This window comes from Lepisma saccharinum, chromosome 1, assembly GCF_977018435.1.
Source record: "Lepisma saccharinum chromosome 1, izLepSacc3.1, whole genome shotgun sequence".
Taxonomy (NCBI): domain Eukaryota; kingdom Metazoa; phylum Arthropoda; class Insecta; order Zygentoma; family Lepismatidae; genus Lepisma; species Lepisma saccharinum.
In genome coordinates, this window is record NC_139229.1 from 218465871 (window position 1) to 218483746 (window position 17876).

Consider the following 17876-nt stretch of genomic DNA (forward strand, 5'->3'; position numbering starts at 1 on the left):
CCCCCAATTGTTTATCAATACTTTGTCTTCATAATGCTTATTAAAATACTCAATTTGAGCAAGTGTTATTTTGCGTATGATCAAGGATTGGATTTATTCTTTAGCTCGTCAACAATATACGTAGGCTATGTTCTCAGCTTAAGGAAAATAAGCGACCGGAAAAAGAGAATTAGAATTTGTGTAAAGATCTTGCGCAGGAGGATATTTCTGTATAATTCTGTCAGAATAATCGAATCTATAAGACACGATAAATAATAATAATTAACAAGCAAAATGTAAGAAAGATAACCACCAAGGCTCAAAGCATGAAGACAACATAGACGTCCTCATATGCAATACTCTGCTAAGTCCCCTAGTAGTAATTGACAAGATAGGTTGGAACCTTTCCGTTGAGCAACGGAAGTGGATTTTAAAGTGTTTTTGGAAATGTGAGAACACGAAAGAAGTGCAGAGACGATGGCGGGCAGAATTTGATACTGCGCCACCGTCACGTGTAACAATTACGAAATTACGCGACAAGTTTGAGAGGGAATAAACTCTGTGTGATCCGGGACGGTGTGGCAGGAAGAAATCAGTATCGGACGAAAGAGTGATGGAAGCGGTGGTACAAACTTTCACATGATCCCCCAAGAAGTCCATACATCAAATTCTGTCCGCCATCGTCTCTGCACTTCTTTCATGTTCTCACATTTCGAAATAAAACACTTTAAAATCCACTTCCGTTGCTCAACGGAAAGGTTCTCAGCCATCTTGTCAATTACTTGTCACTACTGGCAACTGAACTGAAATTAAAGAAAAACGAATGAATGGCAACAAGCACTAATCATGACAGATCCAGATACAAAAAGTTCCATCAGGTTATCTGTAATACTTTCTCTGTTATTAACATTCAAATAGTGTAAACCCCTTTATGGGACACTCTGTATAATTTTTAAGTAAACAATAGTAAATCAAGGTGCAGGCTTGCCTTGATAAAAATCACAGCTGGTAATAGTTTAAATTAAAAGAATAAATATCAAAGATAAAAATTATAACTGATAATAGATTACATTAAAAGAATAGACAGGCCTATTGAAATAATTAACCGCATTTAGCTCAGCGCTACCGGCTAACCAGTCACATTTGGTATACATATTACACTGAAAATGTCTAGTAGTGAATTTACTTGTCTTTTGAACCAGGTTCGGTAGTTCTTTCTGGTGTTGGCCGTCCATTTTTAATTATCTCATTTTTTTCTGAGAAAGAACGGGCAGAAAACGGCTTGGACAAAAGCTCTTTTATAGTAGGGTAAAACAAGGGATGTTCGCCATGCTGGTAATTTCGCCGTACTTGTGGTTTTTGTAATCGTAGATAGAAACTATAGGTTGGAAACACTTACTGATGCCTGTAAAAAATCAAGTAACATGTGCGTTGTTTCCACTGAAAACTACAGTGTGGTGAGCGAACTAGCAAGCAAGCAGTACAGTTTGGAATGCGCAGTTGCGTCTACACAGAAGACAAAGAAAGGTGCCGAATTTCAATACCACAATGGAAATTGTTATTTCGTGGCAGATAAGAATTATTTTTCTTCCATTTAATTATTGATATCCTAACCTCAAACTTGTCGTGAAAAGATTTGCTTCGCATGTACAAGTAAACATAAGTTGTTTTCTTTCTACTATGCATTTGCTGGTAAATTCGCCAGAGTAACAGAAAATGTGTCGAATTTCCCTTCTTACAGGCGATCTTGTTGAATTGGTGTTTTAAGTCCACTTTATGCACAGTAAGGCTAATCGGGACTGGACCTACAGTTTAAAGTGGGATCCGAACCACTTGTGCCTCCACCGGGTATCGAACCCGGGACCCCTTGATTACAAGGCAATGACGCTACCACTGCGCCATGGGGGAGGCCCTACAGGCGATCTTTCACACACAACTTGTTCACAATGCATATGAACATTTAGGCCTATGTTTCTTAAACATGTTTGTATTGTATCTTTTTAAGCAGTTTAGTATTGTCATTTGTAGGTCTTTTACACTTTGTTGTCTGACTTATTGACAACAACTTGGTATTTCATACACTTAAACTGACGATAAAATTATAAATAAGTTCTATGGCGAATTTCCCAGTATGTGGACGGGAATTTCGCCACTTTTTTTTTTCATTTTGGTATTTTTAATATTACGTCATAAGTGTAAGTAACACAGTATTTATGTTATATTCCTCATAATCCACAATGACTACTTTTTGTATTGTATAAATTTTGTCCTCCCCCAATTCGTTTAGAAGGAAAAAAAATGAAAAGCATTTTGGTGGCGAACTTCCCCTCCTTTACCCTACACATTGTTCTATATAACTAGATACTACCTGGTACCTTCCCACACTTTCATATACATTCGGCAAACCAAACTCGTAAACTGAGGATAACCGAAAACAATACGAGTTGAAACACTCCGATACACTCTCTCTCTCTGTATATATTTAGAGTAAACTAACTCCCTGTCCGAAGCTAGCTTCGTTTGTAGTAGGAATACACGCACACGGCCCGTGACCTTGAGGTGCGCGCGCAACTGTCTACCACTGCTGAACTGATGCGGAAGGGAGATCGCTTCGGCGCACCTCAGTGCAGGCGGGGGGGGGGGGGGGCTGGTATTTGTTCCATGTGTAGCGAAGAAATGAAGCTGTTTTATCTAGATACATTATTGAATAATCGTATCATTATAATGACATAATATATTGTTACGTTATTGCATTCCGAAGCAATACTTCGGTAGCTTACATTGTATGCACGCCGTTTATGTATGCAGGCGTTTATGAGGCAAACGACCATCCACAATCATCCTGATGAACTGACGCCTACGAATCCGTTCACTGGAACAAAATAGTAATTTAGAGCAAATATCACCCATACAAAACTATTTTTCTCTCTGTAATGAATTGAATCTTGAATATGGGAAGGTAGCGTAAAAGAAACACTTATACTTAGAGTTTATTGAAGCTGTCCTGTTCTGAACGAAAAGAAACCCGAGTAGAAGGAGAGCGAAAGCAGCGGGGGTCTCCCTTTCCAAGGCACGAAACTCATTCAGAAATCTCTGTCCTAAGACCCTGGGAATCCGACGACGTGCGGGAAAGTTCCACACATTCCAGCCAGGCCTTGCCACCCAAATCCAACTCCTCACCCCGTTCCCTTCTCCATTTCCTTTGGGGGAAACAAGATCCTCTGTCCCTTCGACACCCGAAAGCTACCTACAACAAGTGTTGCAAACTGGGTGCTCTCATTTATTTGCCGTCTCGGGATCCGAGTTGACAGTGCGTGCATGTAAGCAGGGACAGAATTACGGATGCTATCGAGACGAGACTTGGCAGTGTCCCGTTCCAACTTGAAAATGTCTATCTCGTTCTCGGTTTCGTCTCGATTTCGAAAAATATAAAATAAACAACATTCACAGCGTTTCACTGCATAGCATGTAATTTTATCGTGAATGTATATGCAACAACGTAACACGTGATCACAGTTGTCACTAATGGATTGTCATTGTTGGTTTTATTCAAGTTGTTCAATATCAACCAAAGTCTCGAACCACACCGAGAGTTTCGGACACAAAGTCTCGGTCTCGCCTCGATTTTTACAAGACCGTCTCGGTCTCCGTACAATCCCTAGCCAGTCAGGAAAATGAATTATATATTTCCTGTATAAGTCGTTCCTGAACATATTAAACAATGAACCAAAGTGAATGACTCCCAAGACAATTGTCTCGAATCTCGATGAATTTCGATTTCGATTTCTACAAATTAGAACAGGCGTGTCCAACTTTTTTTTTTTTTTTTTTTATGAGGGGCTAGGAACTGCTTGAGCAATTCGTCGCGTGCCAAATTACATTATACAAGGTTAGTAACAGTTTGTTGCAAATAACATTTTGAAATCTTCTCCTTCTTTTTGACTAGCCCGGTTTTTACACTCAATATGAAATTCAGAGGTTTTATAAATACTGAGGCGGGCCATAGTATGAGTGGCCCTGATTTAGAGGAATGTTCCAGGTATAGTTCAAGGGATTCTTATGTAGCCAAACGGCTGCCTACTTCGGCGACGGACTCGTCAGCCACTACGACATCAGGGTTCGGAGTGTGTACGTCGTGATGAAAGAAAAGTTAAACATAATATGATTTGATTTGTTATTTAGCGTGTATTTTGTGTTGCTTTTGGCTAACTGCGACGATGAGGATGAGTTATGATATGATGAAATTGATGAAGGAACGCTCACAAATAACACCAATACCCCCCAGACCGGAACTCCTGGCGTCATAACGCACCTTGATAACCATTCATCCACGGAGGTCGGGAAAACGAAAAGGTAGTGAGTGCTAGGGAACCTCAAAGTAGGCTTCATGCAAATTATTTTTAATTTGCTGGAGGATAAATGAGTTTACTACAATTAATTATTTAAATCCATTGCCAAACATTCCAGTTTAAAATAATATTGTGCTTTCCAATTGACCGTATTTTCGATTAATGGCGAACTTTCAAAAAAAAAAAAAAAAAATACCATGTCAAGAAATTTGAAAAAGTAAGTTATGATTGCAAATGCATTTAAAATTCACGAAGCAACAGGACAGAAGAAAAATAAACCTAAAAAATGAATAAAATGCAATACAAACTGCAAAAAATACTAAAAAGATGACCGAAAAGCCAAAAAAAGTTGAAAAATGCGAAACAAAAGCAATATTTTCTGCTTTTAACTCAAGGGAAATTGACTGATATCAGATATAGCATTGTTTTCAAGGCTCAGAAAAATAGGTGATTTTCCATCAACCTCCGAGCCTTATTAATCATCTAAGAGGAACCACAGCTTGAAGATGACTGAGAAGTTGTGGTGTGAGATTCTGACCGAGAAAAACGAGAGTCGATTCGCCGACCGAGCACCAATAAAAGACAGCGCCGCCCTTTTCGTATCGCCAAAGAGTTTAGTCTAGGCATTGCAATATTTTTCGTAAGATCTGGGGTAAAATGCACGGAAAAGTTTGAGGTCGTTGCAAGGTGGCGAGTGCAAGAAATAAACCAGATCTTTCGGATGACGTCATTTGGCTTTTGGATCAGCTCTCCGCGTGCGTCTAGGATTAAAGTCCACGGCAACTTACGCGCAATGTGGGTTTATTTCCTTTGGCGTTCTGCGCGAAAGAACTGGACATTTCTCAACTACGGGTGTTTTTAATGCCCTACAACCTCGCAAATGTTATCTTCCTTCGGCATATGCTCGAACGGTGAATCAGATTTCTGCACTGTTGAATTGCGTATAGTGTATGTTATTTGGTGTATAACGCCACTGGAATAGGATCGGGGACAGGAACAAGACCAATACGTATCAGTCGGAACGAAATAGTATTCCCAAAATCCAGACAAGACTAGTTTCCAGCAATTTTTAGTAGTAATTTTTATTATTTTTATTATACTTTCAAAATGGAAAATCATTTAACTCTTAACTTATTTACACGTGCTGATATAATTTTTTGAGCTGTGAAGGCTTCCTACTTTTATAGGGGCTATCCACGAGTAAACAAAAACATATCGAACGGCACAATCGATTGTCGAACTGTAGCACAACAACTTCCGGTTCACGGCGGCCGGGTAATTCAAGCGCGTACTTGTGGCATTTCTTCTCGTTTTGTATACCGGATGAAATGGATCATATAAAAGCACTTGACGACGAGGAAAATAAGAGATATCAGGGCAAAGTAGAGGCCTTTGCATATCAATTGGATGAGCAACTAGGAAGTAATACGGCATTATTCCAAGATGAGATCCATTTGCTGATCGTCGTTTCATTGGCGATATTTGTAGCCTACATATTAAATAGAAAGTATTTTTTCCTACAGAGCGAGAGCGCTTAAATGCATACATTTATGTTCTAAGTGAAAAAGTGCGAGATGTACGGACATATAAAAAACGGAAAAAGGAGCTTCTTTTCTTCTTTCTTCAGTCAGGACGAGTCAGAGGGATGCAATAATGCACACTTGCTGGTTTCGTTCTCGTTTGAACGCAGAAATACAAAACGCTCGTTGTTATTTTAAGTCAATTTTATGCTATTTGTGTTAAACATGACGATGAAGATGAATAATAAACTGGAAAAATTAATGATGGGACAAACACAATGACACACCATTGCCTCACCATGGTGTTCAAACCTAGGACCTCTTCTCCATCAATGTTGATTTGATTGATTGAGTTGGTGTTTTAAGTCCACTTTGTGCACAGTAAGGCTAATCGGGACTGGACCTACAGTTTAAAATGGGATCCGAACCACAATATGCCTCCACCGGGAATCGAACCCGGAACCCCTTGATTTCAAGGCGACGAGGTTACCACTGCGCCATCGGGGAGGCACATCTATCAATGTTGAAAAGATTTCCATTGCAAAAGACGAAAATTAATAATAGTACCCGCACTTAATTTTCTGGCTACACAAAAAAAAATTCCTCTGGTTAAACACACACAAAAAAATCTGGTTACACAAAAATTTAATACAGTTCGTGTGTACTTCAAGAACTTAACGTGTAACCTATCTGGCCATGACCGAACATCTTTTGAAAGGAAAAGTAATATTTTTGCTCATATCACTAAAACAGAGAAAATCGAGATTTGAATGATTTCTCCTCTACTTTTAATGAAGTACAAGTGGTGCGGGACGCAAAATTTTTGGTTGGGAAGGAAACAGGACGGGGTATTTTTAAAGTCCTGACGTTCAAAACGGGTAAAATAATGTTATTTCTGACTAAATTGGGAGATTATAGGAGCGGAAATTATTCAACATTACCCGATACTAAAAAAAAATAATAATAATAATTATACACAATTTCACCCTCGGGTGATGATTTATTTTGCATTTCTGGAATAAAAACTGCTAATTTCAATAAATTTCGGACATTTAGTACAAAAAAATGCAGGGAATAAACTACTTTTAAACTATCATTTTTTCCGAAGTCTGAATCGGAATATATATTTTTTTTTCGTTCCGTTGTCATTACTGCTCAGTCTACTCCTGCTAATGGTCTTCCAATTTTCACGCCTGATAGCTTCAATGCAATAATTTGGCTCCTAGATATCGAGGAAATGGATGAAGAGAAATCCATGAAAGATTATTTAGCCCTGATCGTAGTTTACATTCTCCTTGTACACACTCATTCGTTCCTTTCATACATGACACAATCTCAGCTCCCTTTAGCGGCATGTTGTGAGCCTACGAACCGGAAGTTGTTGTGCTACAAGTATGGCGTCCGCGCGAAGGCACTTCCTTCCGGTGGATAGCCCCTATACATATTGCGAAGCCGTGAATGTTGTCAGCATTAGCAAAAGAAGTAAATGGGAGTTGTAGGGGTGAGGATATTTTTTTGGGAGGAGCTAATTTCCATGTTTCTTTTCGAAAAAAAAAGAGCCTCAACTTATGACACACAGAGTGAGCATAAATAATGTTCCCGATTTGAAACAGGCTGGGGTGTAGTTGAAGGCATCCAAATGTCAACTTTGCTTCCACGTGGTACACCCCAGTAACTGTAATATTGCAGGCCAAAGAGGTTGGTGCCTCGACCTACCGCCAATATAATCCTCTGTTGGGCCAGTGTTCTGTTTTCCATATATGTGTGTGATTGTCCCTTCATCCATATTATCTTATCACCGTTCATCTTCATCTTCGCAGTTAGCCAAAAGTAACAAAAAAGAAGACAAATCATTCGATACATGTGCTACATTCAGTCACGTTCAATGGAATCAGATGCCCAAAATTGGTGCGGAGGTTTATGTTGGTCTACCCTGCAGCCACGAGTCACATTAGTTTACCTTTCCATACCTACGAATTTTGTGCTCCTGGGTTCCATTAAAGGGAGTTTCAAATCGGAAACATCATTGATGTCAACCCTGTGGGTGTGTGTTTGGGTTTGGAAGTTAGCAAAGAGAAAACTAAATATATGCTTACAGGCCGACAAGTGTTATGTAATAATCAAAATCTAATTATTGATAACAACTCGTTTGAACTAGTTTCCAAAGTCAAATACTTAGGAGTAATATTAACAAATGGAAATTATATTAAAGAGGAAATAAAAAGTAGGCTTAATTCAGGAAATACATGTTACTTTTCTATTCATAAACTTTTGTCTTCTCGTTTAATATCTAAGGGCCAGTTTTTCAATGTCCTGTTAATCTCTCTGTTAACTAACTGCCAGTTGGAGATAACAGCCAGCCAGTCTTAGCCAGCACCGGGTTTTTCAATGTGAAAGTAACTGCCAGTTAACTAAACCATGGTTCGTTCTCCGAAACAGTGTGTTGGCAATTCTGAAGCACGGAAATTACAGGAAATCGATCTGCGCGCCATATAGATTCAAACCGCGTCGACTGGCACAGCCTGGCGTTTAAATATAGAACTACAAGCACGCCGCGCTCGAAAGCACGTTATTGCATTGTGAAACGATAGGAACAATGACTGCGTATCCATTTAGTATGCTTACGAAATAAATTAACGAAAGGCAGCACTACAAATTTGGTTTTCTTCTAATAAAGGCCAATTCCACGTGGGGGAAATGATGTTATACGGCGCAAGCGCAGATACTTTCTTGTAGAAGAAGCGTGAAGAAGTCGAAGTCGAGACATTAATAACACCTGTTTGTTGATATAAACACTATTACTATTATTAACATGTAAATGTTGTACATTTGACTGCATGCTTTGTACCTCTCTATGCATGTTGTTGAGCGAAAAAACAACATGTTAATAGTAAGCAAGCTTTCTAAACTTCTAAAAATATGAAGGTACGAGTAAAAATAATTTTCAAATTTACAGTAATATTTATCCGAGAAGATCATTCAACAATAAAGCGTGAATTGAAAGCAACACACGTAATAAATAATTGACAAGAAAAAAAATAGCCGTGACCAGGACTCGAACTCCTATTACAAAATACAACACGCTCCGAATGGTGGTGCCGCTAACCACTACACCACATTACTGTCTGAAGATTGTCCCGCCTGGTAGACCGGATATCCTAGTCACAAATTCTCTAACACAACCTTGCCAAGCGAATTCTAGCAACTACACTGCTTAATTTCCATATTTGCATGGACGTTGGTAAGCTCTGCCAAACAAAATAAGTCTCTTTCTGTACGAATTTCAAGTATTATGAATCATATCTTGTTTAATCTGACAGTGAAGTTGCGAGTGTGGAACTTCGATAGCTGCACGAGGCATCCATGTTGCTTCGTAACTTCCAGTTAGGCTGGTAACTGCAAGAAGAATTACCAGTAAAGATAATCGCCACCAGAGTTCCAGTACGAGCTAACTGTACGTTGAAAAACCGAAATTTTCACTAACTTCCAGTTACGTGCTAACATGAACCTTAACTGAACATTGAAAAACCGGCCCTAAGAAACCAAAAGTTAAAATATACAAAACAGTAATTTTGCCTGTAGTATTATATGGATGTGAAACTTGGTTCCTTACATTGAAAGAGGAACATAAATTGAGAGTATTTGAAAATAAGATCCTTAGGAAAATATTTGGACCTAAAAGGGATGAGGAGACAGGTGAGTGGAGAAGGTTACATAATTTAGAAGTACATAATTTGTATTCATGTCCAGATATTATTAGAAAAATTAAATCAAGAAGACTTAGGTGGGCAGGCCATGTGGCACGAATGGGAGAGGAAAGAGGAGTTTACAGGATTCTTGTTGGGAAACCTGATGGTAAGAGACCAGTAGGAAGGCCAAGACGTAGATGGAGGGACAACGTTGAGATGGACCAAAGGAAATCGGTAGGGATGGAAAAGAGTATATAGATCTTGCTCAGAATAGGGACAGATGGAAGGCCTGTGTTGCTGCAGCCATGAACCTTCGGGTTTAACAAGGCTAGAGAGTTAGTTAGTTAGTTAGTTTTAGTTCTGTGGGTGTGTGTGCGCACACGTATATCGGCCTTCGTTGTACAGTCAGGGACACTTCTGGGTTCTAACAAACCCATTGACTCTGAAAGGGATCATTACAACACTAAGGTATCCGTGACTGTACAAAACTACCAAGCTTCCACAGCATTTGTACGAATAACTTTTCTAGGTATGATACCTATTTTTTTCCGTCTGAAAGTCATTACAGACTTGCCCACGTGGGTTTAGTGCTATTACGCAGGTCTCAAAAACGTCGTTTCAAAGGTATTTCTTCAAACTATTTATTTCGTCATTAGAAAATCTGTAACAGGGCCAATCCACGAGTTTCGGGTGTGACAATCACACGCTTCAAATCTAAATATTTTGAGAACAAAGACATTGAGCTCATCCATATCATTATTATAGTATTCAGAATGATGAGAGTGTTACTGTCCTGAAGAGTGAGGTCTGTGGACGACGTTGTTTTTGGGCAATTCAAGAATAACTGGAGTTCCGGGTGTGAGTCACACGGCGGTAAAAGCATCACCTACCACCACAAAACTTGAAAACTCTGTGTATTTTTACGACTTTTTTATCCATCCCATGTCTTTTGTATTCCAGTAAAAACATTTTTATTTTTACTGTTTTTATTTTTTTAAAAAAAGTTCTGGGTGTGACCTACGTATTTGAATACCTCATTAATTAACTCCATTTAATACCATATTCCTCACCTAATACTTTAACTGAACAATATGAAAGGGGAAAAGAAGCTCCTCAACTCATAAATTTTAATAATAACCAAATTTATATGTGGGAATTACAAATTTATTGAGCATTGGTTTTACACTCAATTCTTAATGTAAAAAGACAACTCTATCACATTTTCCACTTCTCTTTGTTAATCTGAATTCTTAAAGCCAATCAAGGACATGTAAATATCAAATTAGTATCTATTTACTGTCCCGCACTAAGCTAAAGCTAAAGTTTAAGTTTAATGCTGTTGAAATAGTATTTGGACTAATTTTACTTTTTGAGTGGTAGGATCACTTCGTCATGGATTGGCCCAACAGTAACTGAATTTATACGGACATTTATTTCTGAAAATCCTTAATTTAGACACCCTTTGTACTTAAAAAAAAAAAGCACTTTGTTTTGGACGAATTGGAATAAAGGACTCGATCGGAACAAACTTTCAGGCTTCTTAGTGTTGTTACATACCCTTCTAAATATTGGCAGAACTGACGTCTATAAACATGATCAGGAAGGTCATGCTATGAAGTTAAAGTTATAGAGCTATTTTCCGGTCTTAGTAGTGTGGTGGTTTTTGCATATTGTTACATAAATAGCTTTTTTCCGCTTTAAGTTAGTGGGGACGAATGACGGAGAAGTACTATGCATCCAGATCCGTAGCCAGGATTTTGGGAGTGTAGTAGCCCTGAAGATGAATTTCTCAGTATATTACAACTTTTTACAAGATGTTTAATCCTGCTAAGAATCTGTTATCCCATTGTTCGTTTTTTACGTTGTTACATCTCAAGAGCCACGTCGGTGGCCGAGATGTTTGGGTGATGGACTCAAGATAGCGCAACCGAAGTTTCCGAATTCGAATCTTGGCTTGGTCATGCGGATGCTCCTTTGCGAGAAAAAAGTACGCTATATCTAAACACCAACTGTGCTTGCAAATGTGAATATCAAATTGGAGGAGTAACCAACGTTAGTAAGAAAATTGCCGATTCAGGCCGAGACTTATTGTCCAAGACTCTCGTCTTGCTAGAGACTTTCGTCGCCGCCTTGCAATCAAGGGGTCCTGGGTTCGATACTCGGTGGAGACACAGTCGTTTCGGTCCCACTTTAAAACTGTAGGACCAATCCTGATTAGCTTTGTTGTGCATTGAAACCAAAACTCAAGCCAAACTCGTTCGAGACTTTGGATAACAAGTTTAAAAGTTCACACTGAAGAACATTTATTGTACGATGTGACATGTTCGGATATATCACTAGGTGTCTAACTGAGTATTCGCGGATATATCATATAGTTTGTGTATAGTATTCTCGAAGTTAGTCCACTAGTGCCAACTTCAATCTGTTCAGCGAGCTTGCATTCATTCAGGATAAAATGCAGTTCGTATCATGCAAACACAACCCCCTTCCCCGAAAAAAACACACAAAATGAAAATTAATCTCCTTCTAAGCATTGTGTTTTGTGCGGTTTTTCTCGGTACCAGACCGAGAGCCAGACAGACCCACCTACCTCTTCACTCACACACACCCCGTCTCGTCTCATCTCGGCATGACACCCTATGTCTTATTAATTGAACATACTGCAAATCATTGGTTAGCTAACAACGCTGATAATACCGTTGAAAGTAAGCAGTTTTCTCTTTCTATACTCTGTCCCAGTACCTCTGGAGCAGGCGAACGAATACAAGCCTCTGCGCAAGTAGTGATGTAAGTCGGCTCCACCAATGAACACGTGAGAGAGAGAATGGGATTGCGTGGGGGTGAGGAGCGACTGCAGTTACCAGCCTTCCCTGCAGCGTATACTGCTTCGCTCTGCCCAATATATGGGACACGTGGCATCGATTGGCGTCTTCCATAGGCAAAAAAGCTGATTCTTGACGTCATTTACGTATATCGATAGTTCAGATCGGAAGAGAGACTTAAAAATTATTTTCACAGTTTAGTTCAATTTATTGTTAATTTGCAGCACTGCATGACACCCCGAACCCATCAGCCGACAACGCAGCTGGCGGGTCAGCGTATTGTGTGTGTGTGTTAATTCCGACGATACCTGCAAATAAACCCAAGTTTTTTTTTTAGAACAACGGTGGTAGATGAGCGGATGGTGGTTGTGACTGTTATCTAGTTGTAAAACTGAAGCCGTTGCACGCATGTGGCAATGCTGCCACCTGCTCCATGTTGCGAATGAACCAGCCGTGTGAAACGTAAGACGAAACGGGGAAGGAAAAAATGAACGAGGCTACATTTTTCTTCGGGGTTCATCGGCACCATTTTCCGTCACTCAAATATTCCAATGATCACAGAGCCGTTTTTACTACCTTCCCGGCCCACCCCTAGTTCTCCACTTCTCGGAGTAGAATACATTTTCAAAGGGAGATCATTATCTGCTTTGAGAGATGGGCAACTTGCTATTTTCGACTACGTCGACATTGAACAGTTGGAACCATACTGTTGCTTATCCTAATTAGCAAGATACGTGCCTTCTATTAGTATGATATCGTAAGCCCCATCTATACCGAGCAAAATGAAGTATCATTTGTATTATTTGTACTGTTTAGAGTAGTACGTAATATCAAATTTGGCGCTGAAGACAGCCTCGGTAATGCAGAAAAAAAGGCCAGTTGAAATGGTTTAAAGTTGTGAATGGGAAGTCAATTGCATCACGTAGTGCAGTGGCATATTCAAGAATCAGGGTTGCGAGTCCCCCTTTTCCAACCGTTGATTTAATCGTGACGATGATGAATAGATGATGGAACAAACACTATTATACATCCATTGATTGATTGATTGATTGATTTAGTGTATTTTACTTAGCTTTTCTGCCACTTTTGGCTAATCGCGAAGATGGGGATGAATGATGATGTGATGAATGGACACTCACAAACACCCATGCCAAGGCCTGGATTCCAACCCGGGACCCATAGACTCGTAGCGCGATGTACTAACCACTCTGCCACAGAGGCCGGCACATTGGGAGTGTTACCATTTCTTAACTAAGATTCGATCCAGCGATCTCTGGTTACCATGCGATTTCCATCAAGTGCCTGGACTTGATATGTGGAGTATCCGGAAAACAGAGTAATCGTTGAACTCACATAATGTGTACATTTGTCGTGGGTGTATATTATACAGGGTGTCCATGTGTAATTCGACGCATGTCCATGAATGCATGCAAAGATGCCCGTTGGAGTCCAGTGCAATTCCACATGATCCCCACCACAAACACACTTCACCGTTCAATGGTGGGCTGTAGGGGGTTACCTATTGAGAAGGCACCCGAATGTCAACATCTCTTCCACGTAGTACACCCAGTGGAATAGCGTCCGTAGTATAGTGATTGTCCCTTCATCCAGCTCATCACCATTCATCCCATCGTCACGCAAACCTTGGATTTTATGAATCTCTATGCGAAGTTCAAAGGGGGAGGCTAGGTCGAGTGACTTGATGACTGCTACTTAAGATTGACTGATTGATTTGCTTTATTTTATTTCGCTTTTTGTGCCACTTTTCGCTAATTTGAGAAGGTGGGGATGAGTGATGACATGATGAAATTGATGAATGGACACTCACAAACATCCATGACCAGACCAGGATTCGAACGCGGAACCCCTGGCGTGGTAGCACGATGTGCTAACCACTCCGTTACGGGGGCCGGCCGACTGCTACTTAAGAATTTAATCGCAACGTTTTCATTGAAATGTATGGTGATTTTAGGAGCACTGGCCGGCATACAGTATTTTCAGAGGCTTCTAATGCACCAATTATTTCTTATTACTTTAAGGTCTACTACAACTACCAGCACCACCACTACCAGGCTGTGCCGAAGAGTGGTTAGCGTATTTTTGTATTTTTTAAAAATAGTTTTTCTGCCACTTTTGGTTAATGCCATCGATGGAGATGAGTAGGACAGTCCCGATATTTCGAGATGGACGGAGCCGAGACTACTTCTAATTACGAAAATCTCTGACTGACTATACGGAATGACCTGGATAAAGAATATAACTACAGTATGTGAAAAATGGGATATATATGGTATTGTTATAAATAAGGAGCGGAAGTTGATGACCTAAAAAATATAGGTATGTGGCCTATAGAATGTCCTAAAAATGGAGGAAAAGTGACGTAAAAAATGCAAAAAATGACCATTAAATTGGTTAGTTTCAGGTTAAAAATTGAAATGAAAAGGAAATTAAACAAAATGCAATCTTGTTTTAAAAAAAAAAAAAAAAGACACCAAATGATACCACATGCAAATTCAATTAACATATGCAACGAAGATTTCCAATGGAAACAACCGAATGAATTCGTTTGAAATGCATTAATTTCCCGCATGTTTGCCTGGTGATGTAATGTGGTGTGTTTCTGTGGCACTGTAGAGAAGAAGAAATTATCACGATCCACGTAAGACAATTTTTGTTTAGTAATTTAACAATTTGTATAAAAAATAGGGAAACCAAAATCAGGGACGCATCCGGGAAAGGGTTCATAGACACGGCCCTCCCAGGAAAAAGTACGTCGGAAAAGTAATTTTTAACATCAGAAATTGTTTGAAATATCTCGCATACAAGCACTTTCTAAATATTTAACGATTTTTTTTCACTTACCTTACAGAGAGTTGCAGTACACCACCATTGTCTTTCGGAAAACGAGAATCTTCGTCTGTTATCAGCCAGACTTAAGAATTTTACCCAAATGAAATAAGTTACAAAATATGACGGAACAATACACCGAATATTGCGAAAAATGACGGAAAAATGCCGAAAATCGGGAGAAATTACCTAAAATCTGAAAATTGACAAAAAATGCAAAAAAAAATGCACTTTAAAATTACCTTTTTTGGGTTATAGACCAAGTGTAATATTGTGTATGTTTAATGGGCATCGTGTCCGAGATGTCAGAAAAAAAGATGACATTTCATCAACTTCCGCTCCCTAGTTATGAATATTGTACTTACATTTATTGCTCCGCAAAGATGTTAAGAAAAAGATGTTAAACAATATTCTGTCTTCTGCTTCAGGAAATTGCATCCTTTCCGAGCAGCAAAGTCTGAATAACAGATTGTTGGTAGGTGTTTCCGCTCGCTGTTCTTCTACGCAGCGAAGTTTTTTAACGTTTTTTTTTTGCCTCGGATTGTACAGAACAACGGATAGCAGATAGATTGATTGATTGAATTGGTGTTTTGTCCACTTTATGCACCGTAAGGCTAATCAGGACTGGACCTACAGTTTAAATTGGGATCCGAACCACTATGTGCTTCCACCGGGACTCTTGATTACAATATATAATACAATATATATCAATATATTCTCTGACTATTCCTTATTACATTAACACTGTGACGATATTTATATTATTAAAATAATAAAAGCAAACAATTGATTACCAATACTGGTACAGAATAACCAACTGGAACAAATGTAGTACAGTACAAGGCTACATCTCTATAGGTAATATCAGCTGAATTCCTCTCATTAACAAAATCTGTAGGTTTAGTTTTTCACGTTTTCTAATGCGCATTACTTCATAACATGTAATATGGTACCTGGCACCTTGATAGATAATACTGTGTGCGATTAATAAATTGACAAACAACTTCTTTATTATGTGATTGATTTTATTAGAGTAAACAATATCACATTGTTTTGGGAAGAGGGACAATCTCAAATGAAACGAAATAGCTTTTTTTTTTTAAAAAAAAACATGGATATTATATTCATTATTTTAATGGTAGTTTCTACATTTTACATATTTTTAGGACGCATTAGGGGGTTGCCCATGCACCCCGGAAACCTATGTCATCAATTCACCATTCATGCTCAGCTTTTCAATTAACCTGGAGGTAGAAAAGCGAATTTAAAAACATCCAAAATACAATATGCCACCACTACCACAAATAATCATAATAATAACTTCTTAAAGTAATATTGTAAGGAGTAGCCTGCCACTGAAGTTCACCCTTTGTGTTTCAGGGACGCCCGGAGGACCGCACCGGCGGAAAGGACGATGCAAGTGGTTCAACGTTGCGAAAGGCTGGGGGTTCATCACGCCGAACGACGGGGGCCAAGATGTGTTTGTTCATCAGGTAGGTCCCTTTTATTTTAGCCCATTCCAGCACGCAATTCTGTGTTCATCTCGAATTAGTCCACTTAATAAATTCTCTACCTCGATGGTCTTTTTTTGTGGCACCAAGTCCAAGTCCAAGTCAGGTAAGAATAGGTTTGTAGGTGCTAAAACGTGCCCTTGAGTATTCAAAGTTATGTTCCAAAGTTAAGTAAAAGTTGAGAAAATGTTTTATATGTGGTTGATCTGGTAGACCACGGATGACACGCTTCAATGGACGAATCCAAACAATGAACAGGTGTATTGAGGAACACCACTGTGTGTTTCAAATGAGTATTTTTTGTTTGCTTGTATATGTTGCATTGTTTATTATTATCACTTTTTACCACGGTGTTATAGGTTGCGGCAATGAATCGGGCGATTTTAAATACGACACACTTAAAAAATATAATACATAATACACAAGAAAACATACACAATTTAGACAAAATGAACCACCCTTTTCACCAAAGAAGAAATGCCATAAGAAAAACAATCCTTATATTTTGATTTATTTGAAATGTATTGTCGGTATTACTGCTACAACCATTTTTTGTCTTCTTCTTCTTCTTCCAAACCCAACAAGCCTAACCTAACCACCACAGATTATTTACCACTCAAAAAAGCTACCAGCCAATGGGAATGCTTGAAACAGTTGTAGCAGCAATCACTATCTATTTGAAAATAACATTACTAAGATAACCTCCATTTCGTCCCACACTCTCTCTCAGTCTTGGGTAGGTTACACATCACATTGCAGCTTGGCCACAGGAATTTGAGACACCTTTCCTGGATCCATTGGATGGTAGTTGGAAGACTTTTGCTTTGAAACACCCCTGTTTCTGGAATCCACGCTGCACGGACACGTAACTACCATTGTTTTTGTATAATATGCTTTTACAGTGAATGCGCCGCGCTGTGTCCCGTTCCACGACTCTATTACTCTATCATAACTGAATGGTGAAGCAGGGGCTACAAGATGGTGGAAGTCACGTGTTGCCTCTGACGCAACAACTAGCTATATCCAGTGTTGCAAAATCGCCCGATTCATTTCCGCACCCTATACAACTTCAATATTCTATCAGAACCGTTTTCACGGAACCTGCTCCTCCTTCGCGTTCCACCTGCAGTCGTCACCCCTGTTGCTTTTCTACCGAACT

At 39.2% G+C, this 17876-nt stretch overlaps 1 protein-coding gene across 2 annotated transcripts in view; it reads left to right on the forward strand.

Moving 5' to 3' along the window:
- The window catches only part of lin-28 (protein lin-28 homolog), a 118383-nt gene that overhangs the window by 61231 nt on the left and 39276 nt on the right, over positions 1 to 17876 (forward strand). For both annotated transcript variants that reach the window (XM_083127984.1, XM_083127976.1), the window contains exon 2: positions 16587 to 16699. In XM_083127984.1, the coding sequence (XP_082984110.1) occupies positions 16587 to 16699 (113 nt within the window). The remainder of the gene's footprint in view (positions 1 to 16586; positions 16700 to 17876) is intronic.